Source organism: Strix aluco, chromosome 20 (genome assembly GCF_031877795.1).
Source record: "Strix aluco isolate bStrAlu1 chromosome 20, bStrAlu1.hap1, whole genome shotgun sequence".
Lineage (NCBI taxonomy): Eukaryota > Metazoa > Chordata > Aves > Strigiformes > Strigidae > Strix > Strix aluco.
The window spans coordinates 5,422,808-5,445,125 of NC_133950.1; the positions used below are offsets into that span (position 1 = coordinate 5,422,808).

General features: G+C 44.7%; 1 protein-coding gene across 4 annotated transcripts in view; it reads left to right on the top strand.

The window, feature by feature from the left end:
• PNPLA7 (patatin like domain 7, lysophospholipase) overlaps positions 1 to 22,318 on the top strand; it is a 132,046-nt gene that overhangs the window by 97,628 nt on the left and 12,100 nt on the right. For 3 of the 4 annotated variants that reach the window (XM_074846622.1, XM_074846624.1, XM_074846623.1), the window contains 6 exons: positions 5,845 to 5,961; positions 11,531 to 11,600; positions 13,659 to 13,775; positions 15,673 to 15,821; positions 17,609 to 17,761; positions 20,512 to 20,619. In XM_074846622.1, the coding sequence (XP_074702723.1) occupies positions 5,845 to 5,961; positions 11,531 to 11,600; positions 13,659 to 13,775; positions 15,673 to 15,821; positions 17,609 to 17,761; positions 20,512 to 20,619 (714 nt within the window). Of the gene's footprint in view, positions 1 to 5,844; positions 5,962 to 11,530; positions 11,601 to 13,658; positions 13,776 to 15,672; positions 15,822 to 17,608; positions 17,762 to 20,511; positions 20,620 to 22,318 lie in introns of those variants that run through there. The other variant, XR_012625885.1, reaches the window with a different exon arrangement.

Genomic DNA, 22,318 nt, shown 5'->3' on the forward strand with positions numbered 1-22,318 from the left:
GTCCAAAAGTTACAGGATTGTTCCTGCTCTGCTCCAGAGCAGCGTCGCTGCCGGTGAGGACCGCTGCAGGCGGCGGCTGCTGCGCAAGAGATGCTCTGGGGAGCGTCCTGCGTTCAGCCAACGTTATGCAAAAAGGCTTGAGCGCTCCCTGCTACAGAAGCTGCTGATTCTGCTCCTCTCAAGCCTGTGAGCTTTCGCTCTGAAGGTTATTGCTGAGTGCTCTTTGTGCAAAAACCTTGCAGCCTGGCATTTTTAGCCTGTGGGGTTTTTTTGAAGTGTCTTCATTGTGATGGATTAGATAACTCTGATACTTACTTATTTTTTTTAATCCATCAAAATGAATGCTGGTTTTGTCCTGCAGTTATTTCTCTTTTTGGTATTTTTAGAAATTGGCTTATCTGTAGTTGTACACTTGGGGCTGGGAGAAGGGATATTTTTAATGGGATGTGTTTTCTGGACCTAATGAAGCAGCAAAGAAATAAATGACTCTTTTTGTCAAAATACAGAGGGGTATGAAAATTACCAGTCAGGCTAGTTACTCTGTATTGCCTCTGTGTGTATTCTGTACCTGTGTTTAACCAGCAAAACAAACAAACAAAAAAGCTTTCATGTTTGCAGATTGTTGGGTTTTCTTGGTTTTTTAATTGAAGAATTAATATTTCAAAGTATAAATATTTCACAAAGAATGGAATATTCTACTGTTGAAGGGAATATGGTCATAGGACTGTGTAGCTAAAAAGCTTCCCGTAATGAGAATTAAGAATTGCTGGGCAGGATGCTGCAGCCGTTTGCTGTCTGTGATTGCATGACAGCTCAAATAAATGGGGGGGGTTTCTGAGGTTGCAGTCATGAGATTCTGCCTCTCCCTAATGCCATTCTAGTATTCCCGCATTGGGAGATACTGTTGTTTAATGAGCTGATCTGGCCAAAAATTCATCACTGTTTTCTTCCCTGCCACGCTAGCTTCTGGCCAGCTCAGCTCCTGCAGCTGCCTGCTGCAAAGGCAGCCGTGCTGGCCCGGGGCTGGGGGGAGGAAGAACCATCGGTCCCAGTTTGGGTCAGATCAAGCTGCTGTCAGACTGGATCCTGCTGCTCTTGATCTGTTACATCTGTTGTTCTGAGGGGAAACAAGCTGTTCTCTGCCATACTGGGCTGGTGCCTACACCCGTAGCCCGTACGAGACCAGGCGCGGGTTAGGGATGGTTGGGAGCGCCGCGGAGGAGCGCGGCAGCCACGTGCGACCGCCTGGCTCAGCAGAAGGGCTAGTGGGGAAGGGCGTGATGGCCATGCTGTGGGGACCACAAACAGTCCTTTTGCTGTGGAAGTGAGGGAGAGCATCCTTAGTAGGTGCAGTGTTTTGTAAATCACTTTACATCCTACACTGTTTTACTTTGTTCGTCTGCCAGATCTTCCTGTATAACAACAGCTACAAGGACTGATCCCTCCAAACAAACACAAAATCTGAGCTGAGTAGGCAAACATTGCCAATCTACATTGGCATGAAGAGCGGTCAGGATGTCATGGGAAAGACCTCCTGACCAGAGGAGATCAGCCAAATAAACTGGTCCCAGTCCCACAGGTGAAGGGAGTCTTGGTTCCTGCGACTTAGCACTGGTTCAGGCACGGCAAAAGGTAACACAAGCTAAAGCAGCTTTAAAGCGCACAGTGAATCCTGAATAAATAAGAGGTTCCTTACAGATTGCACGTTAATGAACGTGCACATATTGTCTCTTAAATCGGGTTGATGAGCTGCAGCAGAGAACCTGCTTTGGGTGTCCTCCAGCCTGCTGGTGCTCGAGGACAGCATCGGCCTGCCAGGGTGTGCTCGGCTGCGCTTTGGTGCTTTTTAATTGCGTCTTTAAAACTTTATCAACCAGTTTGGAAGGTTTTATTCACTAGGCTTCTCTGCTTGCAAAAATTAAAACAGGACTTTGCTTTTCTCTTGTAAGCCAGCTGAAGTGTTCCCTCTGGTTCCCTTTCAGATGGAATTCTGTATTTGAGGTTATTAACAACAGAAGACAGAAATACTGGGTGTGTTTCTGTTAAATCTTAAAAATTTGTTCTATCAGGAGGTACAGGAAAAATGTATTTTCATCTAGTGATAAGGCCTGATGGTTCATATTTACCACTTCAATCATATTTGGGGTGTTGAAATTAACCCTAAATCAAGCATTATAATGTGGGAAATTCAGATAAAAGGTCGCATGCAAAATCCAAACATGCCCATTGCTCTGAAATGCCCACTTAAGGCACCAGACTGTCCTATTTCTACCCTGTAGCCATCATGCCAACTAATGATTATGCAGATGGCATGTTAATGTTACAGGAGCAGAACATCCCAATCTGATTTTAAACTCACATTTACTTACTTTGCTTCTCTCCTTTACCCATCTCTGAGATGGCTAGGGCTTTTTAGATGGATTAATTTTAATTTTCTTGAACTCTTAGATTTCTTAATAGTGTCCTCTTAAATCTGAACTTCCATTATCTGTAATTCCTGCCTTCAGGATAAATATATCCCTGTAGTGCTGTTTATCTGAAACTGTGGGCCTGAGTTACGTTTTTATTTCACCTTCAACATTTTTTTCTTTGTGAATTCCTTTGCTTATTTCATTGAAACTTTATACATAAACACTGAAAAGGCACTAAAGGAAATTCTGGGTGCTCTCTCTCATTTAAAAAATATTTATTCTGTTCTGCTGTCTTAAATGTTTGTTCTTGCAACAAGTTCTCCCATACCCTTGCTCTTTTTTTTTTCAGTGCTCCTGAGTATAAAATCCTGGGATTATCCTGGTTTTTGACCCCAGTTTACCACCATTCTGCATCACAGAACAAAATTGCCAGGGATTACAATTCAGGGTTGTTTTTTTTTGTCTATCATCATGTGTGTTTGCTCTTGTCCCTTCCTTGTTGAAGTTGCCTTATACCACAGGGTAGCTTTTAAAAATAATTTTAGGATTGAAGGTCTTTTTAAAAAGAAAGCTCATCTTGCAGCAGAGCTGTTGAAATGAGAAGTTAATGAAGAATTGCAAAATACCCATGCTCTCCTTAGAGTATTGGTAGAGATGCCTTAAGGCTGCGCTTCCCATCACTGCGCTGTGGGGAACTGAAGCTGTGTTGTTCTTGGAGACGCTGGTGTTGGTCCTTCTGCCGTTGGTTTGTAGAGAAATAAGAAGTGGAGCAGAAGTCGGAAGGCTCTGGCTGCCTTTCCAAAGGGTGATCTTTAACTTAATTTATCTTGAGAACGGTAGGTGGTAGCAGCTATTCTTGGAAGGCTGAGGGAGGCTCTTGGCCATCAGCGTCAGCTAAAAGGGCATCTTCCAGTTATGAGAAATGAAAATATTAAGAAATAATCGTTAATTAGAAGTATTTTGTTCATGAACAAGATTACTGCAAGCATTAATTGCAGGGAAAATGTAGAGGCTCAGCATTATTAAGATCATTTGCAACAAGGATAGCCCGACGTTTGGTGCTGAGTTGGAAAAATTTTTCTTCAGTATTAAATAAAGGACTTTATGTAAATACCTTTCCCCGATTTAATCATTCTAAGTAATGTCAGAGACCAAATCCCTGTTTTAAGTACAAAACTAATTCTGTTTAACTCTGAAGCCGTGGGAGTAGCATGTCTATAGTTAGGTTGACACACTGTCCTCGCCCCATCAGAACCCAAACTGAAGATGTGAATGAAGGTGATGGGTTCGTAATTGGTTTTGTGCTAAGGCTTTTATGTTCTCCCATGTTTCCTGTTTATATACTTGTTTTTAAGGATTTTTTTGGGTTTTTTTGTTTGTGCGGGTTTTTTTATACTTGGACAGATACCAAATATCTATTTTAAAGCAGCTGGACATGACAATGTAGGCTAATGCTGCTGCTCTTCTTCAAATCATTGCTAGAGTAAAGCAAAGGCTGGATGTTGATCACAGAGCCTTTAGTAGACTGCAGGTTTAGAGGCTGTTTCATGCTGTAGCTCTCTGCCTGGGTACAATGCCATATCGTCTGTTAGGTTGTTTGCTAAATTATAGAGAACATGTAGAGAGAGAAGATATTTAATCTAGCAGAAATATTTCATCCAGTGAAACACTATTTAATCGCAAATGAGTTAACTGGGTTTTTTGGTCTTCCATTGCATTTTAACTGTGAGGCACTGAATTTTGTTAGGATTTATTAGGATTTGAGACCAATAGCATGGTTATGGGACAAATACAGTGGCCATAATGCCATATAGTTTGTGTATTTTCATCATTTTATTTTGTAGGTTAGTGCATGGATGTAATGCAGGGGGGAAAAAAAAAAAAAAAAAAGAGAAAAAGAATCCATGAAAGCTTAATTACAGTATACATGTGTTTAGAAGAGACACATTTGACAGCATGTCATGGTTTCTCAACCCTTTGTGCCCCATGTTGAGCACCCAAAAGGACTGTTGTGGTTGAAGCCCAGCCAGAGCCAAGCACCACGCAGCCGCTTGCTCACTCCTCCCCTGTCCCAGCGGGATGGGGAGAAGAATCGAGAAAAATGTAAAACTTGTGGCTTGAGATAAGAATGGTTTAATAACTAAAATAAAATTAAACCAATAATAATAAAATATAATAATAGTCGTAATGAAAAGGAATATAATAAAAGAGAGAGAAATAAAACCCAAGAGAAGACACGTGATGAGCAATGCAGTTGCTCCCCACCCGCTGACCGATACCCGAGCAGCAGTCAGCCCCTCCTGGCCAGCTCCCCCGCTTTCTCTACTGAGCCTGACATCCTATGGCATGGAATAGCCCTTTGGCTAGTTCGGGTCAGCTCTCCTGGCCGTGGTCCCTCACAACTCCTTGTGCACCTGCTCGCTGGCAGAGCATTGGACACCAAAAAATCCTTAACTTAGTTGTTGCTAAGTAGCACTTATCCTAAACCATCGGTGTGTTAGCAACATTATTCTCACACTGAATCCAAAACACAGCGCTGTTCCAGCTCCGAGGAAGAAAATTAACTCTGTCCCAGCCGAAAGCAGGACACAGTGCCTGCCGCTGTCATGTAATACAATAGGTATCTATAGTGCTCCAAGAAGCCTAAGGAGATCTGGTTTATCTCGCCTATGTAGAGTGCCCGTAGTAGTATCTAAATGCTGACTAGCAAGCAGCAGGTGAAGAGCACAATAACTCACTTTGAGAATGAAAAATAATGGACATGGATACACAGAAAGTGTGTTTAAAGCTCTTTAACATGTGACTGACTTAACCCTTGTTGCAGTCCCAGAGAATCACATACACGTTGTTGTAAGTGCTCACACTGAGGCAGATAAAAGATTTCAGAGTAGAAGAAAAATCAGGTGTGATGCACAAATGAGAAGAGATGTACAAAGATATAGATTCCTACAGATTGATGATTTCCTTCCCATGCCGATGGACCACTGTGGAAAGGATGAAGAGGGAGATAACTAATAATATCTTTTTGTTATTAAAAAAAAATCAAGAATTAAACTGTGTTGTTCATGTGCATTTGTTAAGGCAGAAACCTGTGCCCGTGCACACTGTTTTAGAGGAACATTTTGATTTATGGGTAGAAGGGAAGCAATGCAAACGTACATTCTTCCATAGCCTTATTGCAAACTGGCTGCAGAGTTTGCTGCTTTTTGTCTTACATTTATGGCACCATACAAGGAGTTACTGGTTGTAGTTTTTGTAGTTCTATTGCTGTCCCCTTGACAACTTTTGTACTTACAATAGCAATGCTTCCAACATGTTGGCTGTAGAATCTGGAATGTGATGTCTCTCAAATTGCATATGTTAATGAATACATTAATATGGATTCTTGCATATATTTACCTTTGAAATGCCTTCTTTTAAATTTTATTTTTAGGTTATGAACTCAGTGTTTAAGACTATTCTAGACTTGACGTATCCAATAACCTCTATGTTTTCTGGAGCGGCTTTTAACAACAGCATCAACAACATCTTCAAAGATAAGCAGATAGAGGTGGGTTGCTTATTCACTTTATGTATAGTAAATGATGTCACTGTGTTCTGTTGTAGCAGAAGTAGCTTTCTTCTATGCTAATATAAGATATGGGGCTGTGGGATGACTGAAGACTGTGAATATGATGTTACATTGAATATAGGAACTATTCTTTCATTTTGGTGGATTCAGAAAGCACAAGATGTGGATTATTTGTAGCTACTTCTGTTTGACAAAGGAAACCCATTGTCTGAGAGCAGAAGTTAAAATTGTGTCACTGAAGTAGAATTGCTGAGACTGTTTTATCATTATTTTTCTGCAAATGAGGTCTAAGAGCCCCTTAGGGCACACCAGTAGAAGGTCTTGAAGAGGTTAGCAATGGGTTTGGCTTTTTTTTTAAGTTTTATTTTGGAAGCTCGAGTGAGTTTTTATGAACAACCTGTTGAAAACTGCAATAACACTAAAGTGTGTTGTTTCCCATTTTGCATACGGTGACCTTTTTGTAATTGCTAGATGTTGTATGGTCTACCAGAGCTGATAGCCACATTCAGAATTCCACCTATCCTCCGTCCCTCAGCAGTAGCAATTTATAAAGCACATTATCAGTGGTTGTCTTCCTAGATCACCGAGCTTAGAGAGTGTTTGGGTCGTCTTGCAATCTTACCTCATTTGCAGATTCCACCAAATTATTCCTGTGTTTGGAATCCTTGTGATGAAGGATTATGTACCGAATTAACACTATGTATACTTTAAATATATTTATTAAAAATAATCTAAACCATTTCCTCGTTAAATGCAAGTATGGGAGTAAGTGATTAATCATCAGGTGGCTTCGAATAGCACTTTGCTGTGCAGAATGGATGGTGCTGGCAACCGACGGGTTTTAGAGTGATAAGTCCTTCTGAGACTGGAATTATTTTTGGTTTGTTATTTCGACAGCACCAGCCATACTCTCATTTCTTTAATCATGCATATCCCTTCCTGAAGCAGCCCATCTTTGGTTCCAGCAGTGCCTGCTAGGAACACACTTGATTGTCCGATGACTAAACCAGCTGCTCTCCGCTTGCTTTGACGGAGCCGTGGAGCTGCCTCACGCGAAGCACCGAGACCTTCTTGGCGGTGCGAAACGCGTCTTCTCTCGGTTAACTCAGTGTGAATTGTGAACATTGTGAACGTTGCGGTGTGAGGCTGTAGGATACTGCTGAGCAGAGCTTTGAGAAGGAGTGACAAAATGAAAGAAAATCTCTTCTGAGCTTAGGTGGCCCCAGCTTCCCCTGCTCTATCTATCACTGCGTTTGATTTCAGCAGTCAGTTTATTGTACTTCCCTTTAAGATGCAGTAGATTCCTTCCTTACGATTTTTAACAGGTGTAATTGGGTTTTTTTTTGTTTTTTATAATTTTTAACAGGTGTAATTTAACCACCTGAAAGGAGGTTGCAGAAAGCTGGGGATGAGCCTCTTTAACCAAGTAATAAGCGATAGGAGAAGAGGGAATGGCCTCAAGTTGCGCCAGGGCAGGTTTAGACTGGATATTAGGAAGGATTTCTTTGCAGAAGGGGTTGTTGGGCGTTGGAATGGGCTGCCCAGGGCAGGGGGGGAGTCCCCATCCCTGGAGGGGTTCAAGAGTCGGGTTGACCCAGCGCTGAGGGACCTGGTGGATTTGGGATCTGTCAGTGCTAGCTTAATGGTTGGACTAGGTGATCTTCAAGGTCCTTTCCAACCGAGATGATTCTGTGACTCTGTAATTGTATGATCTGTTCTAAGCTCGCAGTCACAGGAAGGTTTTGTCCAAGAGAAATCCAGTTCTGAGGCATGCAACAGTATCATCTTTGTGCACACGTGCCAAGTGTCATAGGCTAAACCCTTCCATCTGTGCCTGAGGATTTCCTGGCGTTGGAAGACTTCCATCAGATAAATAAGGAGAAATGTGTAGCTCTGTAAGGACGAGGCTATCACCCCTTCATTGCAATTCATGTTATCAGCACAGGTTAGCCAGTCGTGTCACTAGGCATGGAAATTGAAAGCAGCCTAAGTGTAAATGGTAACTTATAAAGTAACAGAAGCTGAACTAAGAAGCGTTGAGCCTTGAACAAATGTTTTCTTAAAGCATTATTTCAAAGTGTCCAGACTGGAAACATGCATCTTTTCTCAGTAGTTGGAGTGTTGTTGGAGGGTGGTGGGTAGGGGTGATTTCCAAGTGGAAATACATATTAATAAGAGTTAATTATAGCCTTACAAACATAAGTTGTGTTTGGATGCTTGGCCACAACTGCTCCTTCCTGGGAGGATCCACAGTGATCACAGCAGACCCTGACAACTTCCCACCCGAGGGGCTGGGCTGGGCTGGGTACTGGCCCTTGTGTCTCTATAAAAGCTTAAAATTAGGAAGCACTGGGCCACATTCTCATTGTCACTACCCATAGCTGTGAGGTGGCACTCCGGCACTTCTCACACGTGCCCTCATCCCTCTTCTGTATCCGAGCCAGGGAGCAGAAGCACTTACGTTGAACTGTTATTTCTGACATTGAAAGGGAGGTTTCCATTTTCTCTTAAATTTGCTCTCTAACAACCCTTGTAACGTAGGTGTCTCCTGATTCCCAGCAGTGCTGTTTGTGGGGTAGCCCTGGTTACCAGCAACCCCCGTGATTGCTGCTACAGATGTCAGCCAAAGGCACTCCACAAGAGATCAGCCTGTGCAAGTTTCTCCAGGAAAGCATGCAGAAATCCAGGGCAGGGCACTTGGAAGATATTTCTCAAGAAATACAGTTATTTTCCTCTGAATTTACTCATCCTTCCGGGAGACCACCAGGCTCTAGAATTTTTATTCCCTATGCCAGAAGCACAAAATGCTCTTGCAAGTCATCTCAGCAGGAGGGTCAGGTGTGAGGAATCAGAAAAGGCTTCTATCAAGTCCTGTTTCAGACTCAAATAATGCTCTGTCTCCAAAATAAATGGAACAATAGCTGAGAAACACAGTCTTTATTATTGCGTGATAGGTCTTTAGTTTCCTTTGTGCATGTGTTTGCATGAATATGAAAGGAAGTATCAGAATTCTTTCCCCATTACCCTGTTTTTGCTTAAAATGTGGTCGATGCAGTGAGATCTGCGATCATCAGAATATCTTTAGCATGGAGAGGCACCCCTAATACTCCCGTAGTCACACTTTATTCATCCGCCTTCCTATGGCATTTATACCAGATGGGTTGTAATACTTGTGCAGCATCTGTTAGTCCTTCCCAATTCCACCATCTTTGCAGAGCTGCTTAAGAGATTAAACTTACTAGAAAAAAACCTTCTTCTCAGCAGTTGAGAATTTTGTATTGAGCAGCACAGAGACTTACACCAGAAATACAGACTGACCAGAGAGGGAGTGCTTCTCAGCTCATACTGATAGCTGGAGTCCAGACCCTTGTTTGGCTTGAGCTTAAGGCACATCAGAGCTGTGCTAGAGAAGGCTCAGACACCTTCTCCCGTGAACAAAGAGGCTGACTGGCTGGGAAGGCAGGTTTGCCTCTTCAGTCTTGATTCAGCTTTGCTGATTGACAGAGAACTGTCAGCTGTTGTTCTCTGGGCATAAGTTCAATTTATTCAAACAAGTCCTTCTCCCTCCCCTTTGCAGGCTACCCTTTCACTAGACACCTTGGAGACTTTCCAAAACTATCCTCTCTCTGACAAACTCCTGTGCAGTTGGGAGGTCACCTTCCCATTCAGTTTTTCCAGCTAGTGGGGTGTGAGTACAGACATGGCTGAAACAAGTGAGAACTTCCCCTGCCAGAAGCAGGGCTTGTTGATTTGGTCTAGCCCCACTGAATAAACTTGTTAAAACACTTGGCTAGGCCATTCTTTATGTATATCATCCTCCTTATGTACCACACTCCTCACTGCTGTTTTACCCTGCGCTATCGCAAGCAACCTCTGGGGTCGTCTTGAAGATGTACCTTGCAGGATCCCTTGTTCCTGTAGGTAATGCTGCAAAGCTTTGTGTTGTCCTCTTCGGCTCTAGGCAGCTTTGGGTCTCAGTGGCATTGCTCTGCATCTCCTGCTGACATGACCCTTAACTTCATCGCCATGAGGTACAAATGGAACGTAATTTAATCAAGAGGTCATGACTCATGTTCTTCCTTCTTCATTGTGGGCTGTGGTGTCTCAGGAACTGAGACACGGAAGATGCTGCCTGCTACTTGGGGTTAGGGGGAACTGAGTAGTTGCATGCTAATCCATGGTGAATACGATTATGGAACACTTGCTCTGTGTAGTGGATGAACATACAGGCACAACAACCCCCAGCAGCACTACAGGCTTGGGGAGGAGTGACTGGAGAGCTGCCAGTCAGAGAGGGACCTGGAGGGGGGTGATTGCCAGCCGGCTGAACAGGAGCCAGCAGTGTGCCCAGGTGGCCAAGAAGGCCAATGGCATCCTGGCTTGTATCAGCACTAGCGTGGCCAGCAGGGACAGGGAAGGGATCTCACCCCTGTACTCAGCACTAGTGAGGCCGCCCCTTGATGAGTGGGTTCAGTTTTGGGCCCCTCACTCCAAAAAGGCCATTGAATGACTCGAGCGTGTCCAGAGAAGGGCAACGGAGCTGGTGCAGGGTCTGGAGCACAGGTCTGATGGGGAGCGGCTGAGGGAACTGGGGGGGTTTAGTCTGGAGAAGAGGAGGCTGAGGGGAGACCTCATGGCCCTCTACAACTCCCTGAAAGGAGGGTGCAGAGAGGGGGGATGAGTCTCTTGAGCCAAGGAACCAGCGCCAGGACAAGAGGGAATGGCCTCAAGCTGCGCCAGGGCAGGGTCAGACTGGCTCTTAGGAAGGATTTCTTTGCAGAAGGGGCTGTTGGGCGTTGGAATGGGCTGCCCAGGGCAGGGGGGGAGTCCCCATCCCTGGAGGGGTTGAAGAGTCGGGTTGACCCAGCGCTGAGGGATCTGGTGGAGTTGGGAACGGTCAGGGTGAGGTTCATGGTTGGACTGGAGGAGCTTCAAGGTCTTGTCCAACCTGGATGATTCTGGGATTACCTTGAGTGGAAACAGTTGGGTGAAATGCAAGAATGGCTGTACTGGGTGAGATCAAAGCTCTTTCTAGCTTAGAGACACGTCTCCAGGGGAGGCCACAAGCAGCAGGTATTTAGCGACTTAGGTAAGAACCAAATATATAAAAGGTCAGTCTTCCCTGAGTACTGTCCTCCAGCAATAAACAGCCTAGGGATCTCTTTAGATGAGAGTTATCATCAGACCCCCACACTTCATCTGAAAGAAAAACAAGTATCAGGAAGAAGGTGAACTCTAGTTTGAGTGATGAGGTTTCTGTGCTGCTCTGTATGCTGGACAGTCTTCTGGAACAAGTATTTCTTGTTATCAAAAAAAGGAAATATGGATTTTTGTCTGCCTTTGTTCTGAGTGAAATGTTTGCATAATAAATACATTTATGAACTTAAACACAGGGCTGATGTTTTTTTTCTCCATCCATGCAGACGTTTGTGTTTGCAGCTCCGTCTGTTAAGATACAGAGATTGTTGCTTTGGTTTGTGCTAGACATGGGTTTTAGTTTAAATGCAAGGTTACAGATTTAGTAAAATTGGGACCTCCTCTGTTGCAGGATCTGTGGATTCCTTACTTCACTATCACAACCGACATCACTGCCTCAGCAATGAGGGTCCACACGGATGGTGAGTGTGCAGGTGGCCTTCTCCAGCAGCAGGCCTGAGACTTCAGTGTCACCTCTTGTTCCTGGAATTTGCCTCGCCTTTGAATTTGTCTTTCCTTTTGTTTCTCCCTTCTCTGTTATTTGCCGAGTGCCAAACTGTGGTTGTACACAGATAACAAGGAGCAGAGCTGCTGGGAAGAAATTAAATGAGATGCTGTATTCACTGTTCAGAGAGAAAATCGGTCCATTGACGCCATTCTGTTTCCTTAAAACATCCTGTGAAGTGCAGGTGTTTTAGCTTTAAATCAGACCTAATGCGAGCAAAGCATTTTAAGATTCAAATTCCCCATAAATGAAGCTGTTTTCCCCATAAAGACTCCTGTGCCTGAAGCAGAGGCTGGGTTAGGTTCTCATTTGTGTCCAGTCCTCTTTATTTCTCTGGTGGAAAACTGTAACGAGCTTTACTGACAGGACAGAGGAGAAAGATCCGAGCTGTCTGCTCTGCTGTCAGGACGTGGTGGCAGCCCTGTGGGACACTTGCTTTAGCTGTCGGCTATTTGGGGTAACGGCGCAGTGACTCAGGCTTCAGTGAGGACAGTACGAACCTACCAGGTGCCCCAGATATTTCCTTGGGTAGCTGAAGCCTTTGTTGCCACGTCTCTGATGTTTTGTCTTTTCAGCTGGCACAGGTGAGACTCTCCATTCCTGCTGTTGAGGCGTGGGATACAGAACCACTAAATTACACTGACACCAGGGCTTTGTGGACCAAGGACAGCCAAGGGAGCTAAAAAAAGCAGAAAAAAGGATTAACCTTTCTTAGAAGTTTTGTATACTCATTCTGCAGCAGGTTAAGCCAGTTGAGGTCAGGAAACTCACTCCATCCAGCTGCTTGTCCCTGTGGAAGTTTAAGGATAGAAATCATCTGGAGAATGGTTATGGTTGTCTCCAGAATTCACTGAAAGGAGAGGAAGGAAGTTCCCAGCTGCTGCAATTTCCCATCTTGCTTTCACCTGTGGAGTGTAACACAAGCAGTCAGCATTTTTCTTGGGTGGAAGTTCCAGCTCAACTAAAACTATTAATAATAAAACCCAAATCTGCCAGTGTTGACCTGTGCTAAACAGTAGGAGTGCTTAGGTTATAATTAGAAACAGAACCGTTATATATTTTAAAAAGAAAAGAAAAAAATCAATTCCCAGTTTGCTGGAAAGAGTTGCTGTTTGAAGCACCAAGCAGTTAATTATTGAGAAGTGAGCTAACACTGCAGGTCTGATTTATTTTTGATATTTTAAAGATTCATTTCTCAGACAAGACTTTTGGCCTCTTCAGAACTGCAGTGTCTTCCCAATTCAGCTGGTGCAAATGTTAAGAGAGAAATCAGTAAATAAGAGCCTTAAAGCAGAATGTTTTACAGGAAACGGATCCAATCAATTTCTGCTTGATTAAACTTTCTGTTTCTAACATTTTAAAAGATTGTAACTTTCTTCCTTACAGCAGTAATAGCAGAAATGTCCTAAGAGAGAAGTGCACTTCCAGTGCACTTGCGTTGGTTTTACAAGTGAAAATGTTTGCTTATTACAGAACAGAGAAAACGGAATTTTTGGACTTCTACAGCATATATTTTTCATGTTCAGCTGCTGCTAAAAGTCAGGTTTTTGTAGATCTCTGTAGAACATAATGGCTTTAGCTGCACTTCAATCTGCTTATTCTTTCTCCTTTTGTCCCCAGGAGAAGCCTTTTCCTTTCCTTATCGGTGTAAGCTCAACAAAGCACTAAAGATGATCCCCGCAGTCAGGCGTATGCTGAAATCTCCTTGAAGACCATAAATATGAGGCATGGGCTTAAAACTGTGGTTTCTAAGGCCTTTGCCTGATAGTATGTCTGAATAGCCTTTTTTTTTTTTTTTTTTTTTTTCCCCTAGCCTGGATTATGGTATAGAAAATAATAAACTGCTTTAATAACTTTCTAACAGTATTCTCAGGAGAGCCTCTATCTCCCGATTATTTTAATGAGTGCAAAAGCCTATCCCACCTCTGTGGCAGTAATTAATGCTGTTATCATTCCCTCCCTCTCGTTCCTGCAGGCTCTCTCTGGAGATACGTCCGTGCCAGCATGTCCCTCTCTGGGTATATGCCTCCTCTCTGTGACCCGAAGGATGGGCACCTCTTGATGGATGGAGGTTATATCAACAATCTTCCAGGTAGGCACATGGATCAGTTGGGAAGAAGTTAGGAGAACACAGCCTGGCAAACAGTCTGCAAAACTTTGTCCTCTTTTTTTTTTTTTTTTTTTCCCCTCCAAAAAAAGAAACGAGGAGAAATACTGCAGATGCCTTTAATCTCAAAATGGTTACCAGGAGTTCTCAAGTTTCCTAGGTGTTTGCTTTAACATGGCTTTATTAGGACTATTTTTTGTTACAAAGTATTTCCTAATAGACATAATCTGAACATACAATTCCAAACTAATTTTGAATTTATTTTAGTGCTCACTGAAATGGGAGAGCAGAAATTAGACTGCAAACATATAATCTATCTTTGAATTTCTTTTCAAAAAGTATCAGTTGAATAAGAAATAATTCTGAGGAGGCAGCAGCATGAACTCTTCACTGCTCACACTGGTGTCATGCAGAGGCTGGAGGGTTCAGCTGACAGACACTGGTGTCTTGGTTAGCTGTTGGCATGTGGCAGAGGTGGAATCACGTGGTGTTCAAAAGAGTGATGTGGAGTTTGGGGGGTTCTGAAGACTGAATCCAAAAGGGTCCAAGGCGTGTGAATTCACTTGTGTGTGTTTGGGATGTGTTTTATGTCAGGGTTGTCATTGTAGTCAGAAAGCATTGAAAGGTGGGTGGCTCAGGAGCGTGGCCAAGATAGAAGAGAGATATATGGTGTCATTACAGTTCGTGACTGTAATTGTGTACAAATAAATAGGAAGGAACCGAAGTTAGAGACTCTGCATCTGAGCAGCTGAAGTCATTTACATGTTCCAGACAACAGACTATTTTTCCATCAGGGCTGTATTTGCCTAAAAACCAGAAATGGAAATAACACAAAATAGACCCCCAAAATCTGCATCTGACATTCTCCGTTTGTGTCTGTAAGCAAAAGTTTGAATTGCAAACCAAAGCACCTTTTCCACCTGCACAGAAGTGTCTATATTAAGCATCTAAATTGGCTCTTCAGAGCTGTGGTTTTCCTACGCATAACTATTCTGGAAACTGCAACTATCTTGGACTCTGAGAGTGTGGAAGAAATATAAATTAATTCTGTGAGGTATGTGTCCCTCTCTTCCCTGCCTTGGCACTTCCCTAAATCCTTGCCTGTATCCAAAGGCTGCAGCTAGTCCTTTTACTGACCTTGAAGTAGGAAGTGTTGCTTCATTTCTTTCCCACTTCCAAATACGAGTCTTTCTCTTAGATCCCGTAGCTGTTCTTAGACTGAAGTCCTCCCAGCCTCTCCTTGCTGTTTGGTTCCTGTGCTGCTCCTTTCCTTTATTACCTTCTATCTGCAGGGTTGACCCCTGCACTGCTGACTCTTCTTTTTAAGGCCACTGCCGCTTGTTCTCTCTACAGATTCCCCAGATCTTTTGTTCTCATGAGAACTGCTGCATGAAGTAGAATTAAAGTGGGTTTAATGTGCTCTTTCACATTATACCTATTGTGGTGTAACTGTGGACTCGAGCTGTGTGTGTCCCACCTCCTCCCTCCTACTCTCTGCCGTATAGTTTTGCTGCTGCCTTCACATGGGTTCTGGTGACAGCGTGGCCTCAGAGAGAGTCAGGTCATCCCACCAGTCCAGGACAAAACGTACCCCATAAGTGATGTTTACCAGCAGTTCAGCAATGGGAGCTCAGCCTGAGGTTACGCAGGGGCTCGGTCGGTGCAGAGCGGGCAGCTTGCTGCCATGAACATGGAGCAGGGAGGGTGGGAGCCTCCCCGAGGGGGAGAGTGGCTGCAAATGTTTCTGTCTGAGGCTGTTCAGAGACACTCATGGCAGGTACGGTGTCAGGCTGTGTACTCCCTAGCAGTAAGCAACTCAGCTTTGGGTGAGCAGCACCAGGGTTGGCAGCACTGGTACTGATAGAACCTTCTTTCCCACTAGCTGATGTTGCGAGGTCCATGGGTGCAAAGGTGGTGATCGCCATCGATGTGGGGAGCCGGGATGAGACAGACCTCACCAACTACGGCGACTGCTTGTCTGGCTGGTGGCTGCTCTGGAAGAGATGGAATCCACTGGCTGAGAAAGTCAAGGTATTGTAGACTATATTAAAATGACAGCTGGTTTTAGGTACAGAGCAGGAAGCTTCCCCTTGGTCATTCAGGGAGCTAGCCTGGTGACAGACCGTCATCTGTCTTGGGTTTGAGCTCTCACTTGTGGGTGAAGACAGCTGGACAGTGCCCTGACACCAGAGGAAAGGCAGTGACATGGCAGAGCGTAGAGCCTCCCTCTGGGAAGGGATGGTAGGATTGTTAGAGAAAAAAAACCTTTTCTTAGAGGTGCATTAAGTTTTGATGAAGTCAGAATTTATGAGTTTTACCAATAAAAGTAGTAACTTTGTCCAGTTCAGTGTTTCTATCCTATATGTCTCTGAACTGTTGATTTAGGGAAATTTTAGCACTAGGCAGTAATTAACATTGCTACGATAAATGCAGGACTGCAGAGCGTGATTTTTTTTTCTCTTGTTGCATGCGGTCAGGTCAGTTCTGTTACTTTTCTGCGTTTCCTAAATTATCTGGCTCTGCAGCTGTCCCCCAAGTGAATGCTGTTTTTATTTCTTCCCTCCCAACTACAATTAACACATTCCCCTGTTGGAATTGGAAGTAAAATACTTGTTTGTGCTTCTCAAAGTTGGGAAAAATACTATAAACTGTGGGTACTGCTCTGTTTTCTGAAGTCTTCCTCTGTGATAACTCCCTTACCTGAAGAGGTCTGGTCTCCCTGAGAAGTGGCTTTTTGGAGTTGGTGCAGCTGTGGAGTGCCCTGCTGTGCCTTGCCAGAGTTGACCATGCTGCTCCCAGCATGTAGTGGGAGTGTTTGGTGGGGGAAAGTGGAAGACCTTGACTCTTTTCAGTAGTGCCCAGTGAAATATTACAACTGCACAAATGGCAATAGGCACACTGAAAACATGGAATTCCCTCTGAACACCAGAAGACACTTTTTTTACTGGAGGTGGTGAAACACTGGCCAACCAGAGAGATTGTAGAGTCTCCATCTGTGGAGATATTCAAAACTCAGCTGGACGTGGTCTTGAATAGACTGCCCCAGCTGACCCTGCTTGAGCCAGGAAGGTTGGACTAGGTGATCTGGAGAGGTCATAGAATCATAGAATCATTCAGGTTGGAAAAGACCCTTGGGATCATTGAGTCCAACCCTCAGCCCGACTCTACAAAGTTCTCCCCTACACCACATCCCCCAACATCTCATCCAAACGACCCTTAAACACATCCAGGGATGGTGACTCCACCCCCTCCCTGGGCAGCCTATTCCACTCTCTGACCACTCTTTCTGGGAAACATTTTTTCCTACTGTCCAGTCTAAACCTCCCCTGTTGCAGTTTAAAGCCGTTCCCTCTTGTTCTGTCACTAATCACCTGTGAGAAGAGACCAGCACCAACCTCTCTACAATGTCCTTGTCAACCTCAACTGTTCTGTGAAATCTCTGCCCTGGTACTGTAGAGATCATCACTGATTTCTGCCTTGAAGGATCACTGTGCCACTCTCACCTCAGCACAGATCTCTCTCTTTAAGGTACCACTATATCCCAGAATGAAAGGCTCGATTCAACCTTGAACTACAGAAACATGTTTGAAGGCAGTTCCCTTTCTGCTGTTGATGATGGAGATTCATTGTCTAGCTGTCCACACTGCCTGGGAAACAGATGGAGGTGCTGATGTGTGAAGGCTTCAGTAGGCTTCTCTGCACTCTTGGGAAAAAAAAAAAAATTGATAACTTGTTTTTTCTCCATTGTGAATACAGAATATATTCTGAAATTAAATTTCTGAATTAATCATGATTGGTGTGTCTGGCCTGGTTGGCAGGTGCTGAATATGGCCGAGATCCAGACGCGGCTTGCGTACGTGTGCTGTGTGAGGCAGCTGGAGATGGTGAAGAACAGCGACTACTGCGAGTACATCCGGCCGCCCATTGACCGATACGGTACCCTGGACTTTGGGAAATTTGATGAAATCTGTGTAAGTGCATCCTGGGGAAGGCAGTGCCCCCATATTGCTGTTCCACAGAGATCTGCTGGTTTGTGGTGCTAATTAGTGCCTAAGCTGTTGGAGAGTAAGAGAAGTCAGTTGGCACAGAGTGAATAATTGACACTAAATAATGCCGTGGAATGATATCGTGGCTGTGAGATTGGATTAGCAGCAGAAATTGAGTTACTAATCTTGATTTTATAATGACCTGTGAACGGATCAGTTGCCTCACTGTTTTATGACAGTTCTTGCTCAGCTGCTTCGTAAAAACTCTTGGGTGTTTGAGCTGCTTTGGGCAGTTGGGGTTTGTCAAATGGTGTAATTTCTCTCCCTTCTTTTTGTAGCTTGTTGTCGCATGAAAGATTTGAAGAAGTCTGTAAGGGAGGCCATGAATCACTGAAATGGAGGGCAACATGCTAAAATATCTGGCTCAGTTAACGTTTCAACACTTCTATTAATAAAACATATCATCCACAATTCCTCTGCACCTGATAGAGTATCAGGAAAATGGCACCAATGTCAGTGGAAGGACGTTGTAAAAAGGGTAGTCCCAGGTTACGTGTCTCTGGGATTTAGTTTTGTTTGTTTATGTGTCAGAAACCAGCTTGGGAAGAATTGACTCCAGATGTGCAGTTGAATTGTCTTAGTGACATAATTCAGCGTTCAGAACAAAAAGTCTCTGCCCAGGTTGAGGTAATGGTAGCAGTTCTGGCTCACTGTCTCTTGTCAAGGAAGGTATTCTACTGTCTCTTTCCATTCTTTGCCTGCTTCAGCCGTGCAGGCATCTTCCATCTTCAGGTGTTTCTGCATAGCTTTGCTCTTCTAGGCTCAAAACATGCCCCCCACCCTCAATTTTTCTTTTAAGTCAATCTCCTTTATAGATGTAGCGAGAACCTACAGTACTCGTTAGGCTGCACATTGATTGCTCTGATACTGTCATAAATACTAAACAAAATCGGTTAAGCCCTGCAGATTCACATCTGAGAGAGTCCTTAGGACCAAACAGCAGCTATTCCAAACCACCAGCTTATTTCCCCAATATAAATATTTTCTCAAGGATATTTGATGTCTCATAGCTCCTGGGCAAACAGTGCTGTCTGCCAATGGTGGATCTAAGACTTCGAGAAATAATATTATCTGCTAGATGGAGTGCCCTGGCCATTTTGAAAACCTCGACAAACAGGTCTGGTAGTTCATCACAGTAACAGATAGTAAGCTGTCAAGTATTGTTCTGTCTCTGTCTAATTTGGTGTTGTTAAAGAGATTTAAAGGTGCCAGGCAAATTTTTCTCAGTGGAATAAAACTTGAGAAAAGTGCCATTTCTCAAAGATGTCACTTTCTGTGAGCAAGTTCTTGGCATGAGACACTGCAGGTATGGAGGGGCAGCATCCTCCTGGATTTTCATTGCCTGCAGCATAGCTAAATAACTTCTGTCCACGGGGAAGGTTTAAACTGTGCTGACCTTTGAGGAATGGGCGATCTAGGCATTCCTTTATTGTTACAGGCTATGAAGTGGTGGGGTTTCTGGTTTCAGCTATGTACCTGGATTTTGCAGAAAATAAAAATGGGCACCATATAACCATTCAGCATGTTCAAAAGAACAAAGATCCCCTCTTCTTGTCAAAACTCCTCTTCTGTATCAGCCTAGATGGATGTTGGCTGCATGTGATTTCCCAGAGCTCAGGTTCTCGCAGTTATTTCAGATCAGTCTGACCCAGCTGGTTGTAGATCTGTCAGGTCCCTTTTCCTCCTGAGCAATCACATCCACCCTGGGCTGAGAGGCTGATAGATGATGAGAGGTGAATTCCAGCCTGAGTGCCTTCCGTGCTTTGAACCCTGGTCCAAAAACCACACAGACAATACCAGCTCAGCCAGGGCTGCTTCCAGCACTCGGATTTGCCATGTGAGCCCGAGGTTTAGTGCACGCTGCCAGTGTGAGAGCTGGAAATAGGATCCAGGACTCCTGACACCTGTTGCCGCGTCCTTTCGATTTGATTTTTCAACACCATTTCTACTGTTTTGTTAGAAAAAGAGTAAAACTTGGAGCCATCGGTTTATTTTTTTCCATCTGTTTCCACACTGATGATGCAGTGCCATGTTATTATTCCAAGTACAAATTCCTTTATACTTTTAAATTAGAAGAGCGTGGCGTTTGTGGCTTTGGTGCTGTCCATGTGCTGTCATTTCTGCTCCAGCAAAGTGATGCTTGCATGTTCCGTGCTGTCTGCCTTGGCTTATTGCAAGAGGTTTTGGAACCAGGTGCCCTATGGTAACTTTTCTTTGCTGGAAAAGTTTTCTTTTCTTGGCTCTTCTTGAGCCAAGAGTGGCGAAGACACAAAGTAATTTGTGTTTTTACCTTCTTCCAAAGAGTGAGCCAGTGCTGGAAGGGCATGTACATATGCATCCTAAGCTTCTCTTTTTATGGCTTTATTCTGTGAGCAGCCTTCCTGAAGCCTCTGCTGTAAAAATAGTTGTGTCAGGTGGCACTTTTCATTGCATACTGTGGGGTCAAAGGTCACGTTAACGTTTGGACTTAAAATAGCACCTTGTTTGCTTAATCGTTCCCCTAATTCTTAGGCTGAACAGCTTATGTAGCTAAGGCTGGAAGGTAGCAAAGGTACATCTTGGCTTTGGGGTAGAGTTCTGGGTTTCCTACTGATTTGCAGATGATGTGACATAATTTTTTTTTTATCTATTAATTACTTTTTTTCCTCTACTCTCTTTTTTTTTTTTTTCCCCAGGAAGTGGGATATCAGCATGGGAAAACTGTATTTAATGTCTGGTGCAGGAGTGGAGTCCTTGACAAGATGTTAAGAGACAGGCAAGAGACCTGCAAATCCAAAACTGATGTAAGTGTTCAGTTTAAATGCACTATTCTGCAGGAGCTGCTTGATGCACGCCAGGTTGTGTACAGCTCAGGGGTATGAAAGAATGATTGGTTGCCTCAAGTCCTTATTGTGAGCATGCATGTATTAGTTAAAACTGTATTTTAGGCAAGAAAAGGTGTGATCAGTTTTTCAGAAGCTTCTTTCCTTGAACCACAGCCTGGATGAATGAAGTCCTGCACTTCTCTGATCATCAGTGTGGCCAAAGCACTCTGCCAGAGCCCAAGCTCTGATGTCTGCCCGTCCATCCCAGCCACCTGGTGTGTGCCCGTGCAGAGACCCATCCTATCCTCAGCAAGTGCAACGGGGTCTCTGAACCCCCAAGAACTGGTGTAGTGCTCTGTAGAGTGGCTCTCCTGTTGCTGTTTCATTCTCATGGTTCTTGATACTGCGTTTGCAACCTGGAACCGTTCCCAGCACAGATGCCCTCGAAGGAAGGCAGGATGCTCACCAGTAACCAGCATTTTCTGAGACGTGTAGCTGATGTGCACATGTTTACACGGCCACCTTTCTCTTCTCCTTCACCGTGTGTGTCGGCAGTCTTGAGGGTGCCGAGTGCTGCTGGCTGAGCTGCTTTCTGCACCAAGCACTGGAGCAGAGGCTGGGACTGTGCCCCAGCAGGTCCTGTGAGGGAGGATGGGCTGTGGTTTCAGGGGATGGGCCACGTTTGTATCCACCGCTTGAATGCGCCTGTGGACTGCCTCCCTGAGTAATGCTGGGTGGGCAAAGATAACCTTTTCAGAATTATTTTTCGTTTGTACTTGTGCCACAAACTTTGAGTGGTAACTGGATACCGTTCTTGCTACTAGAAACTGGTCTGCCAGGGCAGTGGCTCTCTCCCACCAGCTGCCCGGTGCTTGTCACAGAGGACATCTTTATTGATGATCTAGACGAGGGGATCAAGTGCACCCTCAGTCAGTTTGCAGACGACACCAAGTTGGGTGGGAGTGTTGATCAGCTCGAGGGTAGGGAGGCTCTGCAGAGAGACCTGGACAGGCTGGAGCGATGGGCTGAGGCCAACTGGATGAGCTTCAATAAGGCCAAATGCCGGGTGCTGCCCTTGGGCCACAACAACCCCCAGCAGCGCTACAGGCTTGGGGAGGAGTGGCTGGAGAGCTGCCAGTCAGAGAGGGACCCTGGGGGGGGTGATTGACAGCCGGCTGAACAGGAGCCAGCAGTGTGCCCAGGTGGCCAAGAAGGCCAATGGCATCCTGGCCTGTATCAGCAATAGCGTGGCCAGCAGGATCAGGGAAGTGATCTTCCCCCTGTACTCGACGCTGGCAAGGCCACACCTTGATGAGTGGGTTCAGTTTTGGGCCCCTCACTGCAAAAAGGCCATTGAATGACTCGAGCGTGTCCAGAGAAGGGCAACGGAGCTGGTGCAGGGTCTGGAGCACAGGTCTGATGGGGAGCGGCTGAGGGAACTGGGGGGGTTTAGTGTGGAGAAGAGGAGGCTGAGGGGAGACCTCATGGCCCTCTGCAACTCCCTGAAAGGAGGGTGCAGAGAGGGGGGATGAGTCTCTTTAACCAAGTAATGAGTGATAAGACAAGAGGGAATGGCCTCAAGTTGCGCCAGGGAAGGTTTAGACTAGATATTAGGAAGCATTTCTTTCCAGAAGGGGTTGTTAGGTGTTGGAATGGGCTGCCCAGGGAGCTGGTGGAG